At 44.6% G+C, this 16,423-nt stretch overlaps 1 protein-coding gene across 1 annotated transcript in view; it reads left to right on the forward strand.

Moving 5' to 3' along the window:
- Window positions 1–16,205, forward strand: part of CHRNB3 (cholinergic receptor nicotinic beta 3 subunit) — a 66,452-nt gene extending 50,247 nt beyond the window's left edge. The window contains exons 5-6 of the mRNA XM_075352261.1: window positions 7,384–8,266; window positions 15,724–16,205. Of these exons, the coding sequence (XP_075208376.1) occupies window positions 7,384–8,266; window positions 15,724–15,861 (1,021 nt within the window). The 3' untranslated portion in view covers window positions 15,862–16,205. The remainder of the gene's footprint in view (window positions 1–7,383; window positions 8,267–15,723) is intronic.
- Window positions 16,206–16,423: the final 218 nt, after the last annotated feature.

Genomic DNA, 16,423 nt, shown 5'->3' on the forward strand with positions numbered 1-16,423 from the left:
GGGAGCACGTCCAGGTGACCGCTCCCAGTGATGTTACTAGTGTGCTTTGGTCTAGTCCGACCCTCCGGGAGCCTCCACTTCCACAGCCCCTCACTCTCTGAGGCTACTCTCTCATGCTGTCTGGGAGCTCCAACTCCCCAGCCTGCTCTCCTCACTGAGAGCTACTTGAGAGCCCTCTGCTCTCTTTGCTCCCCTGCTGACGACTGACTAGTCACCTCCCACCCAGTCTGCCTGACTCCAAGGTGGGCAGCCCCTTCTCTCCTTGACCTCCCCACTGATGTGTGTGTGACTGACATCTGCAGGCTGGTCCTAGCACATCACTGGGTGACACCTGGAACCAAGGGAGAGATGGATGCTGCACGGAAAGGAAAATTGTGCAACACCCTGTGATGACCTGATAGGTCAGGGCGTCACATTCCCCCTTGGTTAAACATAGCTCATCCCTGAGCTACAGGACACATCAGGGTTTATTTAAAACTGCTCCTGTAAGGAGGAAAAAAGGGATATCATGGTATAAACAGTTTCCATCCCTCACAGGGGAGGCACACTTCCCAACACTGCAAAAATACTCAGAGTCCACACTCCCAATGTCCCGGATCCCATTAACCCGCCACCCAAACAACCTGACCCTCTGCATACTATCCGCGGATCCATGACCAGGTTAAGATCCCGGGTGTTGTAACAGATGACTCTGGTAACAGTCCTGAGCAACCTGGTAGCCGTTGCCCCTTGTGCCGACCCCTACCGGGGCCTCCTGGTGCCGTCTACTAGCACAGCACCGTCCAAGGCCCTGGCAGTCTTTCTCCTGTAACAACGAGAGGAAAAAAAGGTTCAACAAGGAGGGTGCAGTCTACTTGTAAAAGAACTTTTGTGTCACCTTCCATCAGGAAACCTTCAGCCGGTCCCTGACAGCCTCCTCCATTTGAACACTGGAGAACGTTCAACAAAGGAGACAGTCCATATACAACTTTTAAAACTTTTTATGAACTTGCGGGTAGCTGTATCGACTGCTCCGCAGCCAGGGTTGCAGGGCCAGGGTGCTCCACCTCTGAGGACGGGCCCGGTGATGCGTCCGGGTCTGGTCTGGCCGGTGTCTGGGTGACCGATGCCGTGACTGGAATGAGGGTTGTGGTCTGGATCTCTGCAGCTGGAGCATCTTGTAGATGCACTGAAGGTTCCGCTGCCAGGGTTGGTGTGGGCAGCTCGGCGTCCGACGAGGACGGGGTAGTTGATGGTGGAGCGCTCACCGAGAGCGGGGACGGTCCAGATCCCTCAGCCGCTGTGGCCAGCTTTGGGCAATCGATAGGGACTGGGTAACCGCTTACCCTCTCTTCATGTGGGATTTCAATCTCACGGGCTCGCACCGCCACCGCCAAGCTCCTCATAGCTTCCCTCCAGTGGTACAGTATAAACAGGAACTGCGTCCGCATTCTCCTGCACAACTGCTCCGTTTCCTCCTCTATCCATGTCGCGGTCCCAGGGATAGTACGTTCTGGGGACCAGTCTCGCTCTGCCATCTTGCCACTGCGTCTTCCAGGAAAGTTGTCACAGAGTCCTGGTGTCCCTGCTCTACTTCCAATCTGGTTACATTCCTTCACCCTGGTCGGGTGGAGGCAGCGCCGCCGCGCTTCCATCTCCTAGTGCCGACATCTTCCTGCAGTACCGCTGCCGCTGAGGGGGAGCACGTCCAGATGACCGTTGCCAGTGATGTTACTAGTGTACTTTGGTCTAGTCCGACCCTCCGGGAGCCTCCACTTCCACAGCCCCTCACTCTCTGAGGCTACTCTCTCACGCTGTCTGGGAGCTCCAACTCCCCAGCCTGCTCTCCTCACTGAGAGCTACTTGAGAGCCCTCTTCTCTCTTTGCTCCCCTGCTGACGACTGACTAGTCACCTCCCACCCAGTGTGCCTGACTCCAAGGTGGGCGGCCCCTTCTCTCCTGGACCTCCCCACTGGTGTGTGTGTGTGTGTGACTGAGATCTGCATGCTGGTCACTGGGCGACACCTGGAACCAAGGGAGAGATGGATGCTGCACGGAAAGGAAAATTGTGCAACACCCTGTGACGACCTGATAGGCCAGGGCGTCACACATGCATTTACGCTGCAGTGCAATACGCAGCGTAAATGCATGTGAGTACGCAACGTGCGCATGAGCCCTAAAAAAGCACTACAAAAATGTTTAAAAAGAATGAACATATGCATAACTATATAAAGAAGACTTTACATCCTTATGTTCAGTCTATTGAGCTTCTGTGAACTACTTGGTTTCCAAAGCTGCCAAGCAGTTAAAAGAAGTGACCTGACCATTCTTCAGGTGGCTTCAAAGCTGCACACTCCGCTAATGTTTTCCTGGTGGGTCATCTGTTTGAAAAACTTGAACAGTTTGCCCTAGTTTAAAAGACATAGTGTGCACCCTAATGGAAGGTAGGAAGTTGCTTTAAAGGTCACATTGGTTGTGCTTTGACATATCAAGCACTAAGTAGTCAAGCCTTGAGTCCCATTTTTTATATTTGTTTATTTAAGGCTAGTTTCACACTTGCGTTGAACAGCATCCGTGGCATTGCGTTGTGTGACGGATGCAATGGATGTGTTGCATATAGTGGCACAACGGATGCAATGGATCGTACAAAACAACGGAATCTGCATTTTTTTTTTTTACAGTTTTACCGGCGGCAGACTATTGTGAACGATCAGCTGATCGCTCACAGCAGCCAGCCGCCGGGTGATCAGTCGATCGCTCACAGCAGCCGGCTGCCGGGTGATCAGCCGATCGCTCACAGCAGCTGGCTGTCGGGTGATCAGCTGATCGCTCACAGCAGCCGGTCGCCGGGTAATCAGCTGATCGCTCACAGCAGCCGGTCGCCGGGTAATCAGCTGATCGTTCGGCCGCCGAGAATGTGTGCGGGGGGCGGAGTGTGGGGTGGGTGGAGCCGAGCGGGGCGATGCCGCTGAGGACGTCAGTTACACGGGGACTGCATGGCTGGTGACAGGTGAGTGTGTGTGTGCGCGTCTGTGCATGTGTCTGTGTGTGTGTGTGTGTGTGTACATGCGGAGTGCGGGAGGGGGCGGAGCTGAGCGGGGAAGTGTCGGACTCCCTGCACACGTAGCCAGGGTAAATATCGGGTAACTAATCAAAGCACTTTGCTTGGTTACCCGATATTTACCTTGGTTACCACCATACACTGCTTAGCGCTAGCTCCCTGCACACGTAGCCAGGGTAAATTTCGGGTTACTAAGCAAAGCGCTTTGCTTAGTAACCCGATGTGTACCCTGGTTACGTGTGCAGGGAGCCAGAGAGAGCATGCGCAGCGAAATCCTAAGAATTCCGCTGCTCAAAAAACGTTACATGCTGCGTTCCTTCTGCCCGGCGGCAATCCGTCGTCCATACAAGTCTATGGGAAGCAGCGTAATCCGTTAACGGATTCCGCTGTTTTCCAAAACGGCGGATTGCAACTGACGGAAAACAACGCAAGTGTGAAACTAGCCTAAGTCAATTTTCTTTTTGTGTCTTATATTATTCTTTAAAATTTTGCACTAATTTTGTCCAAAAAAAAAATTCTCTTCATTTTTTATCTTTTTTGAACACAAAATCATTTATTCCACTAAAAATTTGTGTTGAAATTTCAGGCTTGCTTAAAATCACTAGGAGGAAACCTAAATACATTAGTGCAAACACTCTGCTACCTTCTAAAAAGTCATAATTGATGAATCAGACAAAATCTCACCCACAAACATGAACATAAAAAACACATAGAACAGACTTTAAAAAAAGCCACAAATTAAAAGAAAAATTTAGGCTAAAAACATCAATAACATAACAAAAAGATGTATAAATGCAATAATGAACCGGGTTCTAAGTGTCCTGGAAGTATTACCAGCACTAAGTACTATAAAGATTTCTAGTCATTTTTTATGTAGGTGCCTAATAGTGATGAGCGGGCACTAAAATGTTCGTCTGCTCATTATTCGAGTTGAGCAGGTCAGATGCTCAGACAGAATTGACTCGAGTAACGAGTGTAATGGAAGTCAATAGTTGGGCAGCTCAGCTCTCCGCCCACATACAGCTAGACATATACAGAATATTTCCGGCCCGAGGGACGGCGGGGTGTTTCTTGGTTTTTTTTTTGTTACACTACATCTAGAAACATTGTTTTAACCTGCATTTAGAGCCATTCAGAGGGTACACTCACACGAGCGTATGACTCACATGAGAGCAATGCAAGAAATTCTCTCATTGTATTCAGCCCCGTGTAAAACAACGCTGCAGCTCATATCTGTGAGTTATTTCTCAGCCCTAATCGGACTGAGGAAAAAAAATCACAGCATGCTGTGATTGTCTTCAAGTCTCGGATCACTTGCACCCATTCAAGTCTATGGGTGCAAGTGAAACATCGGACTGCACTCAGATGGCGTCCAAGTGCAGTGCGATATATGTACAGGCTGACAATGGAGGAGATGGGGAGATTAGTCTCTCCCTCTCCTTTGCAGCTGTGATCCAGTCGCAAGATTGGATCACAGTTGCATGACACTTGACTTATGCTGGCAGCACAGCAGGAGTCGAGGGTCATTAGCATATCGCATACAATGTTCTCACTTCAGATGTAATATGCTAGTGTGACTCTAGCCAGAGACTGGGACTGGCTCTCTCTGGGGTGCCTGTACATATCATGCATTGAAGCAAGGCTGTGCTTTGTGTTTGTTGTTTCATGGTCGAAACATCTGAGCACCCGCGATACTCGGCCGAGCTCCGCAAGTACCTGAGCGTGCTCACCCATTATTAGTTCCTAACCTTTTTAAATGGTGTCTGTAGTTTGAACAAACTTTGCATAAATCAAGAGTATAGGCAAATATAAAAAGTATTGTTTATATATCTTATCAGAGAATTATGGTTTTTTTCTCCACTTATGAGACATTTCTTACCATATCCGCTTCTCCCTTCTGCCTTTTACCTGAACTAAATAACCACTTTGAAAAACAGTGCAACTCCTTCTAGGTTATAGCAAGACAGGCTGCCAGCAGAGTGAGGTGTCGATAGGTTACAACTCCTATTATACTCTATGGAGAAGAGAGGAAGCTCAGCACAGGGAGAGACATGGGAACACTGGCTGACACAGGCAGGCTGTAGTGTCTCCAATGCTGCTGCTGCTTCTGTCTTATGTGCTACAGAGAAAGAAAGGAGGGAATCCCTTATGTCTCAGGATACTGTGTATGGAAGAATTTATTACTGCTAGTTTCTGCCCACCACCTCAGAGAGAACTGAGCATTAGAAAGCCTGCATAGGGGAAAACTAATGAAAATGGCAGAGTACAAGTCACACAGAAATATTGTTATTTCTCATGTAGATACACATGACAGTCTATTCTAAAAAGTAAAAAACACGAGAACAAGGAATATAGCATGCAAAAAATTTTATTGGAATAAATTAATCAATTTTCAGTCAAATATGATAAAATTTGTGTTAAAAAGTTAGACATAAGACAAAAGGACAGGGAACATGTATAATTCATGATAGCGGCATGTCATAGGCAGTAAAGGGGGTAAAAGGTGGGCAAAAAGTATATCTGATATATATTAATAATAAAGTGCAAATGCATGTGCAAAAAATCCCAGAATATGGCAGCAAGGAATGGTATGGATAGGATAAAAATGATGTTAATGCTATAGTAATCATATAGTGTTAGTACACAGTATGTATGAGTCCAACTCCATATTAGGGGTAACAAAATCTAGGATTACACAGTATATACTAGTGGAATAGACCACCTCCCCACACCATAAAGACCCCAACGTACGTTTTGCTTATCTTACCAATATTGCCACATATATTAGCCAGCTTCCTCACGGTGATACCTATTCTGAAAAAGTGCCTGAAATGACACACACTTCAAAGGGGTTGTCTTAAGTTCAGACATGGGTAAAATTGCAAAACAAGCAACTTTGTAATATATTCCTGATTAAAAATGTTCTTCCTTCTCAAGAACAGAGGAATTTTTAATTTTCTAGTGCACAGCTCATTTTCTAGGTTACCGTCCATACTGCAGTCTCAGAGTAATCGGTTACCTAGAATTGAAGTGTGTGGCGCTAGCAGGTTCTTTGCCTTTAAAGCCTAAGTTATCTGCTCTGAAGCTGGACAGATTTCGGGATCTGGACATCCTCTTTGCCGCTGCCCTTCTGCCATGCTGGAGAAGCAAAGCTACCTTTTCTAGCAGCTTGGGAGCGTGCTTAGATCAGACCAGCAGCTCGACTATGCTACTGATCTGAGGTGTCAATCTTCAGGGGAAGCAGGAAGCATAGAGGCAGGGAGTGCTGAGCTCCTGAAGCTACACCATCTGCTACACCAGCTACACCAGCTACACCTCTGTCATTTCTGAATCTTAGTTGTACTTAAAGAGAACCTGTCACCAGAATTTTTGCTATTAAAGTAAAAGAATCCCCTTCTGCAGCTCCTGGGCTGCATTCTAGAAAGGTTCATCTTGATACTGGCCCCCCTTTCAGACCTAAATAACGACTTTATAAAATATTACCTTTTGCTATGGTAATGAGGTTTGCTGGCCCCATGGGCGTGCTGTATTTTGTCCGTTATCCCCCCTCCTGCTACTGTTCGCCTTCCCCCAGTGTTCATTTACATTGATGAGGCCGCAGTCCTCAAGTTACGCAGTGCTCCTGAAGTCTCGTGCACGTGCAGTGGCACTATCGCGGGACTGAGCACTTTTCAAATCGCGAGCGCCAGTTATGTTATTGCGCAGGCGCGAGATTATGGGCGGCTACTTGGATGACGCTGGTGATGACTATTGCACAGGCCGAGATTATGGGCGGCTACTTGGATGACGCTGGGGATGACTATTGCACAGGCCGAGATTGTGGGCGGCTACTTGGATGACGCTGGGGATGACAATGTCATCACCAGCGTCATCCAAGTAGCCGCCCATAATCTCGCGCCTGCGCAATAACATCACCGGCGCTCGCGATTTGAAAAGTGCTCAGTCCCGCGATAGTGCCACTGCGCGTGCGCGAGACTTCAGGAGCACTGCGTAACATGAGGACTGTGGCCTCCTCTATGTAAATGAACACTGGGAGAAGGCGAACAGCGGCAGGAGGGAGGATAACGGACGAAATACAGCATGCCCACGGGGCCAGCAAACCTCATTACCATAGCAAAAGGTAATATTTTATAAAGTCGTTATTTACCGTAGGTCTGAAAGGGGGGCCAGTAGCAAGATGAACCTTTCTAGAATGCAGCCTATGAGCTGCAGAAGGGACTTTTTTTAGTTTAATAGCGCAAATTCTGGTGACAGGGTCCCTTTAATTGTATGGTACAACAATATATTTGTTCTTTAACTCTTTGTTGGCCTCTTATGACTCATTCACTGTCTTTTTTTTCCAGTGCAGATGGACGTTTTGAGGGATCTCTGATGACAAAAGCAATAATAAAATATGATGGGACAGTAACATGGACTCCACCAGCAAGCTATAAAAGCTCCTGCACCATGGATGTCACTTTTTTCCCATTTGACCGCCAGAATTGCTCAATGAAATTTGGATCATGGACCTATGATGGGAACATGGTTGATCTTATACTTCTAGATGCAAATGTAGACAGAAAGGACTTTTTTGATAATGGAGAGTGGGATATTTTAAATGCCACTGGTCTGAAAGGGATGAGGAAAGATGGGCTGTACTCCTATCCATACATTACATATTCTTTTGTATTGAGGCGGTTGCCACTATTTTATACATTATTCCTTATCGTTCCTTGTTTGGGACTGTCTTTCCTAACAGTCCTTGTGTTTTACCTTCCTTCCGATGAAGGAGAAAAGTTGTCCCTTTCCACCTCTGTCTTGGTGTCTCTTACGGTTTTTCTTCTTGTTATTGAAGAGATAATTCCTTCCTCCTCTAAGGTCATTCCATTGATAGGAGAATATCTCTTATTTATCATGATTTTTGTAACATTGTCCATAATTGTCACTGTGTTTGTTATCAATGTCCACCACCGCTCCTCTGCAACATACCATCCAATGGCCCCATGGGTAAAAGGACTTTTTTTGCAGAAGCTTCCAAGACTATTATGTATGAAGGGGCATGTTGATCGATTCTCCTTTTTGGAATCAGAAAGTACTGCCCCAGTGGCCAAAGCTAAAATATCCGGTAAAAGGAAACACATCCAAGCAAATGAAGGAGAAAGGATTCTAATTGCTTTCCTGGAAAAGGCGTCCGACTCTATTAAATATATTTCAACTCATGTAAAAAAGGAACATTTCATTAGACAGGTAAGTGCACAGTGTATAGATATAAAAAAAATGTCAGAATGACTTGGACTTTCATTGGATCTTCTTCTGTAATTGAAGAGTTTTCCCATCTCCAAGATCCTATCCTAATACGTAGCAGGTGAAATAATAAAAGTATTAAAAAATACCTCCAATTAGAAATTTAGTAAAAAGCTATGTCGCTTACCTCATGTGCAGGGCATTACAGTAGCTTAGATATCCAAGGTTATGGCCACGCATATACCTACTGCCATGCCCTGCACATGAGGTATGTGACATAGCTTATCGGAAGAACTATGATACATTTCTAATTGGACGTATTTCCTAATATCTTTATTATTACACCTACTACATATTGCGTTAGGCTGTATAACTTTTCATAGTACTATGAAGCGCTTTTTTCCCAAGAAATTGACCTGGGGCATATGTTTAATGGGATTTTTATAGAAAAGCACATATGAGGATCCCAAGTTTTGTGTTAGGCCTCGGTTCCACTTGTGTACAAATAATCACTCCGATACATGTTCAGAAAAGTGGGATGAGTGTCATGTGTATGGTATTGCATATGTCATGCAAGTGCGCATTTTTGTCTCGCCTAGCATCCGTATGACATGAAAGCGCTGTGCGAGGGTGTAGGTTTTTTCTCACCTAGTATCCATATGACATGCGTATGTAATGCCGTGCAATATTTTTCTTTCACCCATAGACTTGCATTAGCAAGTCTGGTGCAATCTACGCAGCCATACACAGCATAATGCGATTTGATCCTCAGCACGATTAGGAATGGGATGGGTGATCCTGATCTGTAAAGATCGGGGATCGTACCGATGACATAGTGATCGTGTACACAATCCCAACCACAAGCTTTCCTGGGAAGCTTGTGTTACAGATCGGGTCCAGATCAGGTGTAGGGGCTGTAAAAAGAAAAGCACGTTATTAAAAAACATTGTCATTATACTTACAGGTCCCGCGACGCGTCCTGCAGACTCCCAGCCACTCCTGCTTCCAATCATTGTTTTTGTTGTGCCGCCGGTAACCAGCAGTGACTTACAGGACCTTCAATGACGTCATAGCATGTGAGCATCTGGTGTGAATGTTGATTGGCTTACACACTCGTCACATGACTATGATGTCATCGAAGGTCCTGGTAACTGAACTTTCATTGTCACTGTGAGAGTATCGCATCACAGCGCACAATCTCCCCACAGGAGCGGTCGGCTGCATGTATTTACATGTAGCTGATGTGCGCCTGTGCAGAGATTGTCAGATTATGCGGGGTGATGTGACACACAAGTGTGACGTCCCTGGACTATCAGGACGTCACAGGGTATTGCACAATCTGCCCTCATGTGCTGTATCCACCTCCCTCTTGGTTATGGGTCCCTAACCAAATGGTGTTGCCTACATCAGCTAATCAAAATCCTAGATACACCCTGCACCACACCCACCAGACACACCAGTGGACGGCCTGAGTGGAATAGAGTTGCCCACCTGGGGGGTCAGGGAGGGGAGGTGAGGAGTGTAGTCAGTCAGTCGGTAGTTAGGCGTTGGAGAGTCTGGAAGTAGCCCTCGAGCTGTAAGGAGCTCTGAAGAGGTCGGGAGCGGGGACTCCCGTAAGACAACTGTCTAGGTTGCAGACAGTGGTCTGGGCCTAGAGGAGTGGACCCCCGGTCGCAGGGGATTGTGGCAAGGGGCTCAGGTCTGTTGAGCAGGACAGTCGGCGGCCTTGCACCATCACCGGGCTGGGAGCAAGGCACAATGGGGTACGTGGACCCTAGGTCGGGGAGTAGCTTCAGGCAACCCGATAAGTTACCCGTGGAGAACGGAGCCCTCAAGATTCGTTCCTAACCACCCTAAAATCGGGGAACTAGCGCAACGAGGGGAATAGGACTTTCCATCCAAAACGGTCCAGAAAATCCCAAGCTTGAGCCCTGAGAGCAAGCTCCCACACTTAGCCATAGTAGGGAGCGGGACCCGGCAAGTTTCACACTAGTGGGACCACCAGAGAAGTAAACTTAGTGCCAGGAGACAGGTCACAGATCGCCAGGCAGCATCATTGGGTACGGGACCCGAACTAGCTCCCCTCAGCGGCAGCGATGTCCAGAGATTTGGTTTATCTAGTTGTCGGTGTCTGCAAAATGGATTGAGTGAGTACGCAAGTGACCCCTGCATCCCACGGCCTATACCCCACACCGAGTCCTGGGGCATTCCCCCTACCCGTGGAGGATTATAACACCTCGCTGCCCACTGTCATTACCCCGGATACTCCCTAACGACAGCGCCGGTATTCACCCCAGTTACCGCGCACCACGGGTGGCGTCACGAACTCTATAATAATCCCCTGTAAATATCCGCCTTCATTTGAGTGGCCGCACGACCTCTGGGTCCACAGACCCTCGAGCCACTGAGAACCCGGATCCTCCCCATCCTGAGAATGCCAGCCTTCAGCCGTATGGCTTTATCTAGCTGGTATTAAAATTGGGGGGGACCGCACGCCGTTTTTTTAAATTATTTATTTATTTATTTTACTGCACAGTATAGACACGCCCAGCAGCTGCTGTGATTGGGTGCAGTGAGACACCTGTCACTCAGTGTGGGGGGCGTGTCTGACTGCAACCAATCACAGGCGTCTGTGGGTGGGGAAAGCAGGGAATACGAGATTGATTAAAGAGCGGCCTGCATATTCAAAGTAATTGTTGCCGCGTATTCTCTGCACAGCTGTTCCTCGCCGCGCTGGTGATCGGGGAGCGGTATGAGCCGGGGGAAGAAAAAAAACGAGTGCCAATGTAAGTATGTCTGAGAACAGCAGAAAAAAAGGTAAGTATACTGAATTTAATTTAAAAAAAAAAAAAATAAGATCGCTAGTGTAAAAACGCACACGCACGAAACGTGCTGAACATGGACTTACTCCGTGTGCGGTCCGTGCAGGCACGGACCCATAGACTTTAGCGGGTCCGTGCCTGCGTGCTGCCGGCCAAAAACGGACATGTTGTCCATGCAGAAAAGCGCACACACGTACTTATCACATGGACACACGTTCCGTGTGATTTTACGTGTGTGTGCAATCTACCATTGAATAACATGGGTCTCCGTGTGTACGTGTCTCCGGTACGTGCAAATACGTACCACACACGTACAAAAAAAACTGATGTGTGTTGCGGGTCTAAGGCTAAGACCCCACTTTGCTTTTTACCTGCTTTTTATCTGCTTTTTACCTGCTTTTCCAACTGCAGCGTTTAATGCCAAAATAGATGTGTTCTGCTTTTCAAGCAAAGTCTATGGGAATTTGGGTTTCTTAACCCCACTATGCAGTTCAAACTGCAGCGTTTTTGTGGCAGAAATTTGGGCAAAAACTCAGATTTGCAGTGTAAAACCCAAATGGCAAAAACAATTATATATCTAATAACTGATGGACTGAGTAATATTTCTGGATTGAAATGAGGTTTATTGTACTAACAGAAAATGTGCAATCTGCATTTAAACTAAATTTGACAGGTGCATAAGTATGGGCACCTCAACATAAAAGTGACATTAATATTTTGTAGATCCTCCTTTTGCAAAAATCACAGCCTCTAGTCGATTCCTGTAGCTTTTAATGAGTTCCTGGATCCTGGATGAAGGTTTATTTGACCATTCCTGTTTACAAAACAATTCCAGTTCAGTTAAGTTTGATGGTCGCCGAGCATGGACAGCCCGCTTAAAATCATCCCACAGATGTTCAATGATATTCAGGTCTGGGGACTGGGATGGCCATTCCAGAACATTGTAATTGTTCCTCTGCATGAATGCCTGAGTAGATTTGGAGCGGTGTTTTGGATCATTGTCTTGCTGAAATATCCATCCCCTGCGTAACTTCAACTTCGTCACTGATTCTTGCACATTATTGTCAAGAATCTGCTGATACTGAGTTGAATCCATGCGACCCTCAACATTAACAAGATTCCCGGTGCTGGCATTGGCCACACCGCCCCAAAGCATGATGGAACCTCCACCAAATTTTACTGTGGGTAGCAAGTGCTTTTCTTGAAATGACGTGTTTTTTTGCCTTCATGCATAACGCCTTTTTGTATGACCAAACAACCTAATCTTTGTTTCATCAGTCCACAGAACCTTCTTCTAAAATGTAACTGGCTTGTCCAAATGTACTTTTGCATACCTCAGGCGACTCTGTTTGTGGCGTGCTCGCAGAAACGGCTTCTTTCGCATCACTCTCCCATACAGCTTCTCCTTGTGCAAAGTGCGCTATATTGTTGACCGATACACATTGACACCATCTGCAGCAAGATGAAGCTGCAGGTCTTTGGAGGTGGTCTGTGGATTGTCCTTGACTGTTCTCACCATTCTTCTTCTCTGCCTTTCTGATATTTTTCTTGGCCTGCCACTTCTGGGCTTAACAAGAATTGTACCTGTGGTCTTCCATTTCCTTACTATGTTCCTCACAGTGGAAACACAGTTTAAATCTCTGAGACAACATTTTGTATCCTTCCCCTGAACAACTATGTTGAATAATCTTTGTTTTCAGATCATTTGAGAGTTGTTTTGCGGAGCCCATGATGCCACTCTTCATAGGAGATTCAAATAGGAGAACAACTTGCAAGTGGCCACCTTAAATACCTTTTCTCATGATTAGATACACCTGCCTATGAAGTTCAAAGCTCAATGAGGTTAGAAAACCAATTTAGTGTTTCAGTAAGGCTAAGACCCCAACTTTTCTTTTTACCTACTTTTTATCTGCTTTTTCAACTGCAGCGTTTAATGCCAAAATGGATGTGTTCTGCTTTTCAAGCTTAGTCAATGGGAATTTGGGTTTCTAAACCCCACTATGCAGTTCAAACTGCAGCTTTTTTGTGGCAGAAATTTGGGAAAAAACTCAGCTTTGCAGTGCAAAACCCAAGGTTTTTCGCCTTAGTCAGTAAAAAGTAGTTAGGAGTGTTCAAATCAAGAAATTGATAAGGGTGCCCATACTTTTGCACCTATCAAATTTTGTTTAAATGCAGATTGCACATTTTCTGTTAGTACAATAAACCTCATTTCAATCCAGAAATATTACTGAGTCCATCATTTATTAGATATATGAAACTGAAATAGCTGTTGCAAAAACCCAAATTGTTATAAAGAAAAAAGGTTAACATTAAAAGGGGTGCCCAAACTTTTTCATATGACTGTATATATATCAGAGTATGTAGGCCAGCGTCCAGCTCCAGCAATGAAGCTCACAGGTTTCTTCCCACCTGATAGTTAAGTTCCTGCACGGACTGGAATAGGAGTCAATCCATTAGTATGAGGAAAAAATAAGGAAATCCAGCAAGGACTCAGAACACCAGGATTGGAGTAAAATTTTCATTTCTTTATTGATCTTCAAAAGTTAAAAAAGGACCCGCAAGGATCAGGAACCAATGTGAATGGCAGAAAACCAGCTCAAATGGGACTACGCGTTTCGGCGGCCTTGTCCACCTTCCTCATGGTCCTTTTTTAACTTTTGAAGATCAATAAAGAAATGAAATTTTTACTCCAATTCTGGTTTGCTGAGTCCTTGCTGGATTTCCTAATTTTTTTCCTCATATACCGTATATATATATATATATATATATATATATATATATATATATAGTACACAATATATAGCTGTATAAAGATAAATAAATAATATATATATATATATATATATATATATATATATATATATATATATATATATATATATATATATATATATATATATATATATATATATATATATATATATATATATATATATATATATATATATATATATATATATATATATATATATATATATATATATATATATATATATATATATATATATATATATATATATATATATATATTATATATATATATATATATTATATATATATATATATATTATATATATATATATATATATATATATATATATTATATATATATATATATATATATATATATATATATATATATATATATATATATATATATATATATATATATATATATATATATATATATATATATATATCTACCTAATTGTACCCGGCTGGGAACCAAAAATATAGGGAAGCCCTTTTTTTAATTATTTCATTAATTTCATACAATAATTTAAAAAAATACGACACGGGCTTCGCCCAATTTTTGTATCCAGCCAAGTACAACTAGGCAGCTGGGGATTGGAATCTGCAGTGCAGGATGGCCCAAGCTTTATGGGCTCCCCACTGGAAATTGCAGTCCGCAGCTGCCCCAGAAAATGGCGCTTTCATAGAAGCACCATCTTCTGGCGCTGTATCCAACTTTTCCAGCGGTCCTGGTGCCGGGTGACATGCAGGGTAATAAGGGTTTAATACCAGCTTTGTTTTACCAGCTGCTATTAAGCCAGAGATTCTTAATGTCTGGCCAAGTTTGACCCAGCCATTAAGTATCTCCAATAAAGGGTTAAAATAAAGACATCACACAGAGAAAAAATATTTTATTACAAATAAATACACAGACACACTTAGGGACTCCATGTTTATTACTCCCTCTCACCCCTCCACGATCCTGGTCTTCTGTCACTGATCTAGCTCTGCTATATCAGAAAGAATGGGGGGAGGAAGCACGCTGTTCCTCCCCGCGCTGTCTAGTCACTTAATGAGTGAGCAGAGGCTGTGGGTTGGTAAGCGGTGATGGCAAAGCTGCCACCGTTGCCATAGTAACCTGACGGGCGGGTTACTATAGCAATGGTGATCTTTGATCACCTGATTTCCGGCACTGCTATTCACCGGCTGTAACAGCTAATCTCTGCATATTGGCTGACTCTGTAAAGAGCGCCGACATGTAGGCACGGGGAGCTGAGCATGTGCCCGAGCATCTCGCCAGTACACGGCGCTCGCCGATTATACAGAGAGCACTGAGACGCTTTGGCGAGCACCGCGTACCTGTGAGATGCACTGACAGGACCTAGCATGACGTCATAGCCATGTGACCGGTCTGTAACTAACGAGGTAATACAACAATCACACGTGACTGGTCACATGCTATGACGTCACGGAAGGTCTTTTGGTTACCGGGCGGCACAGCGATGATCGTACTCAGAAGCAGAAGTGGCAGGAGACAGTCTGCAGGACGCGTCACTGGACCTGTAAGTATAATTACCATGTTTATATTCTGTATGCTTTATTTTACAGCCCCCGCCCCATTCCATAACTGTAAAGTCAAACATCGGTGATCGGGACGCAAGATCGTGTTATCTCAATCCCGATCTCGAGCTTTACAAAATGATCGGGCAAGTCTCTCCGACCATTGGGGGGATCGCCCATCCCTACTTGTAGATACAGGTAAGGAAATTATAATGAAGACTGTTCGGACTGATACTAATGGAGATCCTTTGGAGTGATAAAAAATAGTTGGAAGGATGTACAGGGACTTTAAACCTTACAAATAATCACAGATCTCTACATTAATTTACATTTCCTTTATTTTAGGTTGTACAAGACTGGAAATTTGTGGCTCAGGTTCTTGATCGAATCTTTCTCTGGCTCTTCCTAACCGTGTCCATCACAGGCTCTGTTTTAATTTTCACCCCTGCACTACAGATGTGGCTGAATAGCTACAACGTGTAGTCCTATCACATCATATGATATACTTCAGACAACTCCAGGCAGATCCCCTCTGACAACTGTAGCCATGTCATGTCAGCCTCACTTTGTAGAAATCAATACCTAATGTTATATTCCGCCAGTTGTATTTTCTTCAGATACCCACTGTCAAATAAATATGTCTCAGTGCAACGAGTTACAGGCAGGTTCTCCTAACCTCTGTAACATTTATCTGTTCATTTTATTATTGTTTTCAAGTGTTTTATACTTGGACTATGGTTATTGTATCTAAAGGGAAATGGTAAAATATTACATATGTGAATAAATACAAAACATACATTCCTCAACATGGAAATTGTACAACCAAGGACGAGCTGTGAGGTTATGTTAATTGAGGAAATAGCAGGTGAGATCTACAACTGATTAAATATTCAAGCACCTAGCTCCAATCTGTGTCATGGCGGAGTGAAAGACAGATTGAGAGCTAGCCTTTTTATTAGCAACATGAAACCTCAAGAATCATATCACGTTTTGTGGGATGACTGTGATACCTTCTTTTTGTCTGTAAGGGTGCCCGGGGTGGCAG

Source organism: Anomaloglossus baeobatrachus, chromosome 1 (assembly GCF_048569485.1).
Source record: "Anomaloglossus baeobatrachus isolate aAnoBae1 chromosome 1, aAnoBae1.hap1, whole genome shotgun sequence".
Taxonomy (NCBI): Eukaryota; Metazoa; Chordata; class Amphibia; order Anura; family Aromobatidae; genus Anomaloglossus; species Anomaloglossus baeobatrachus.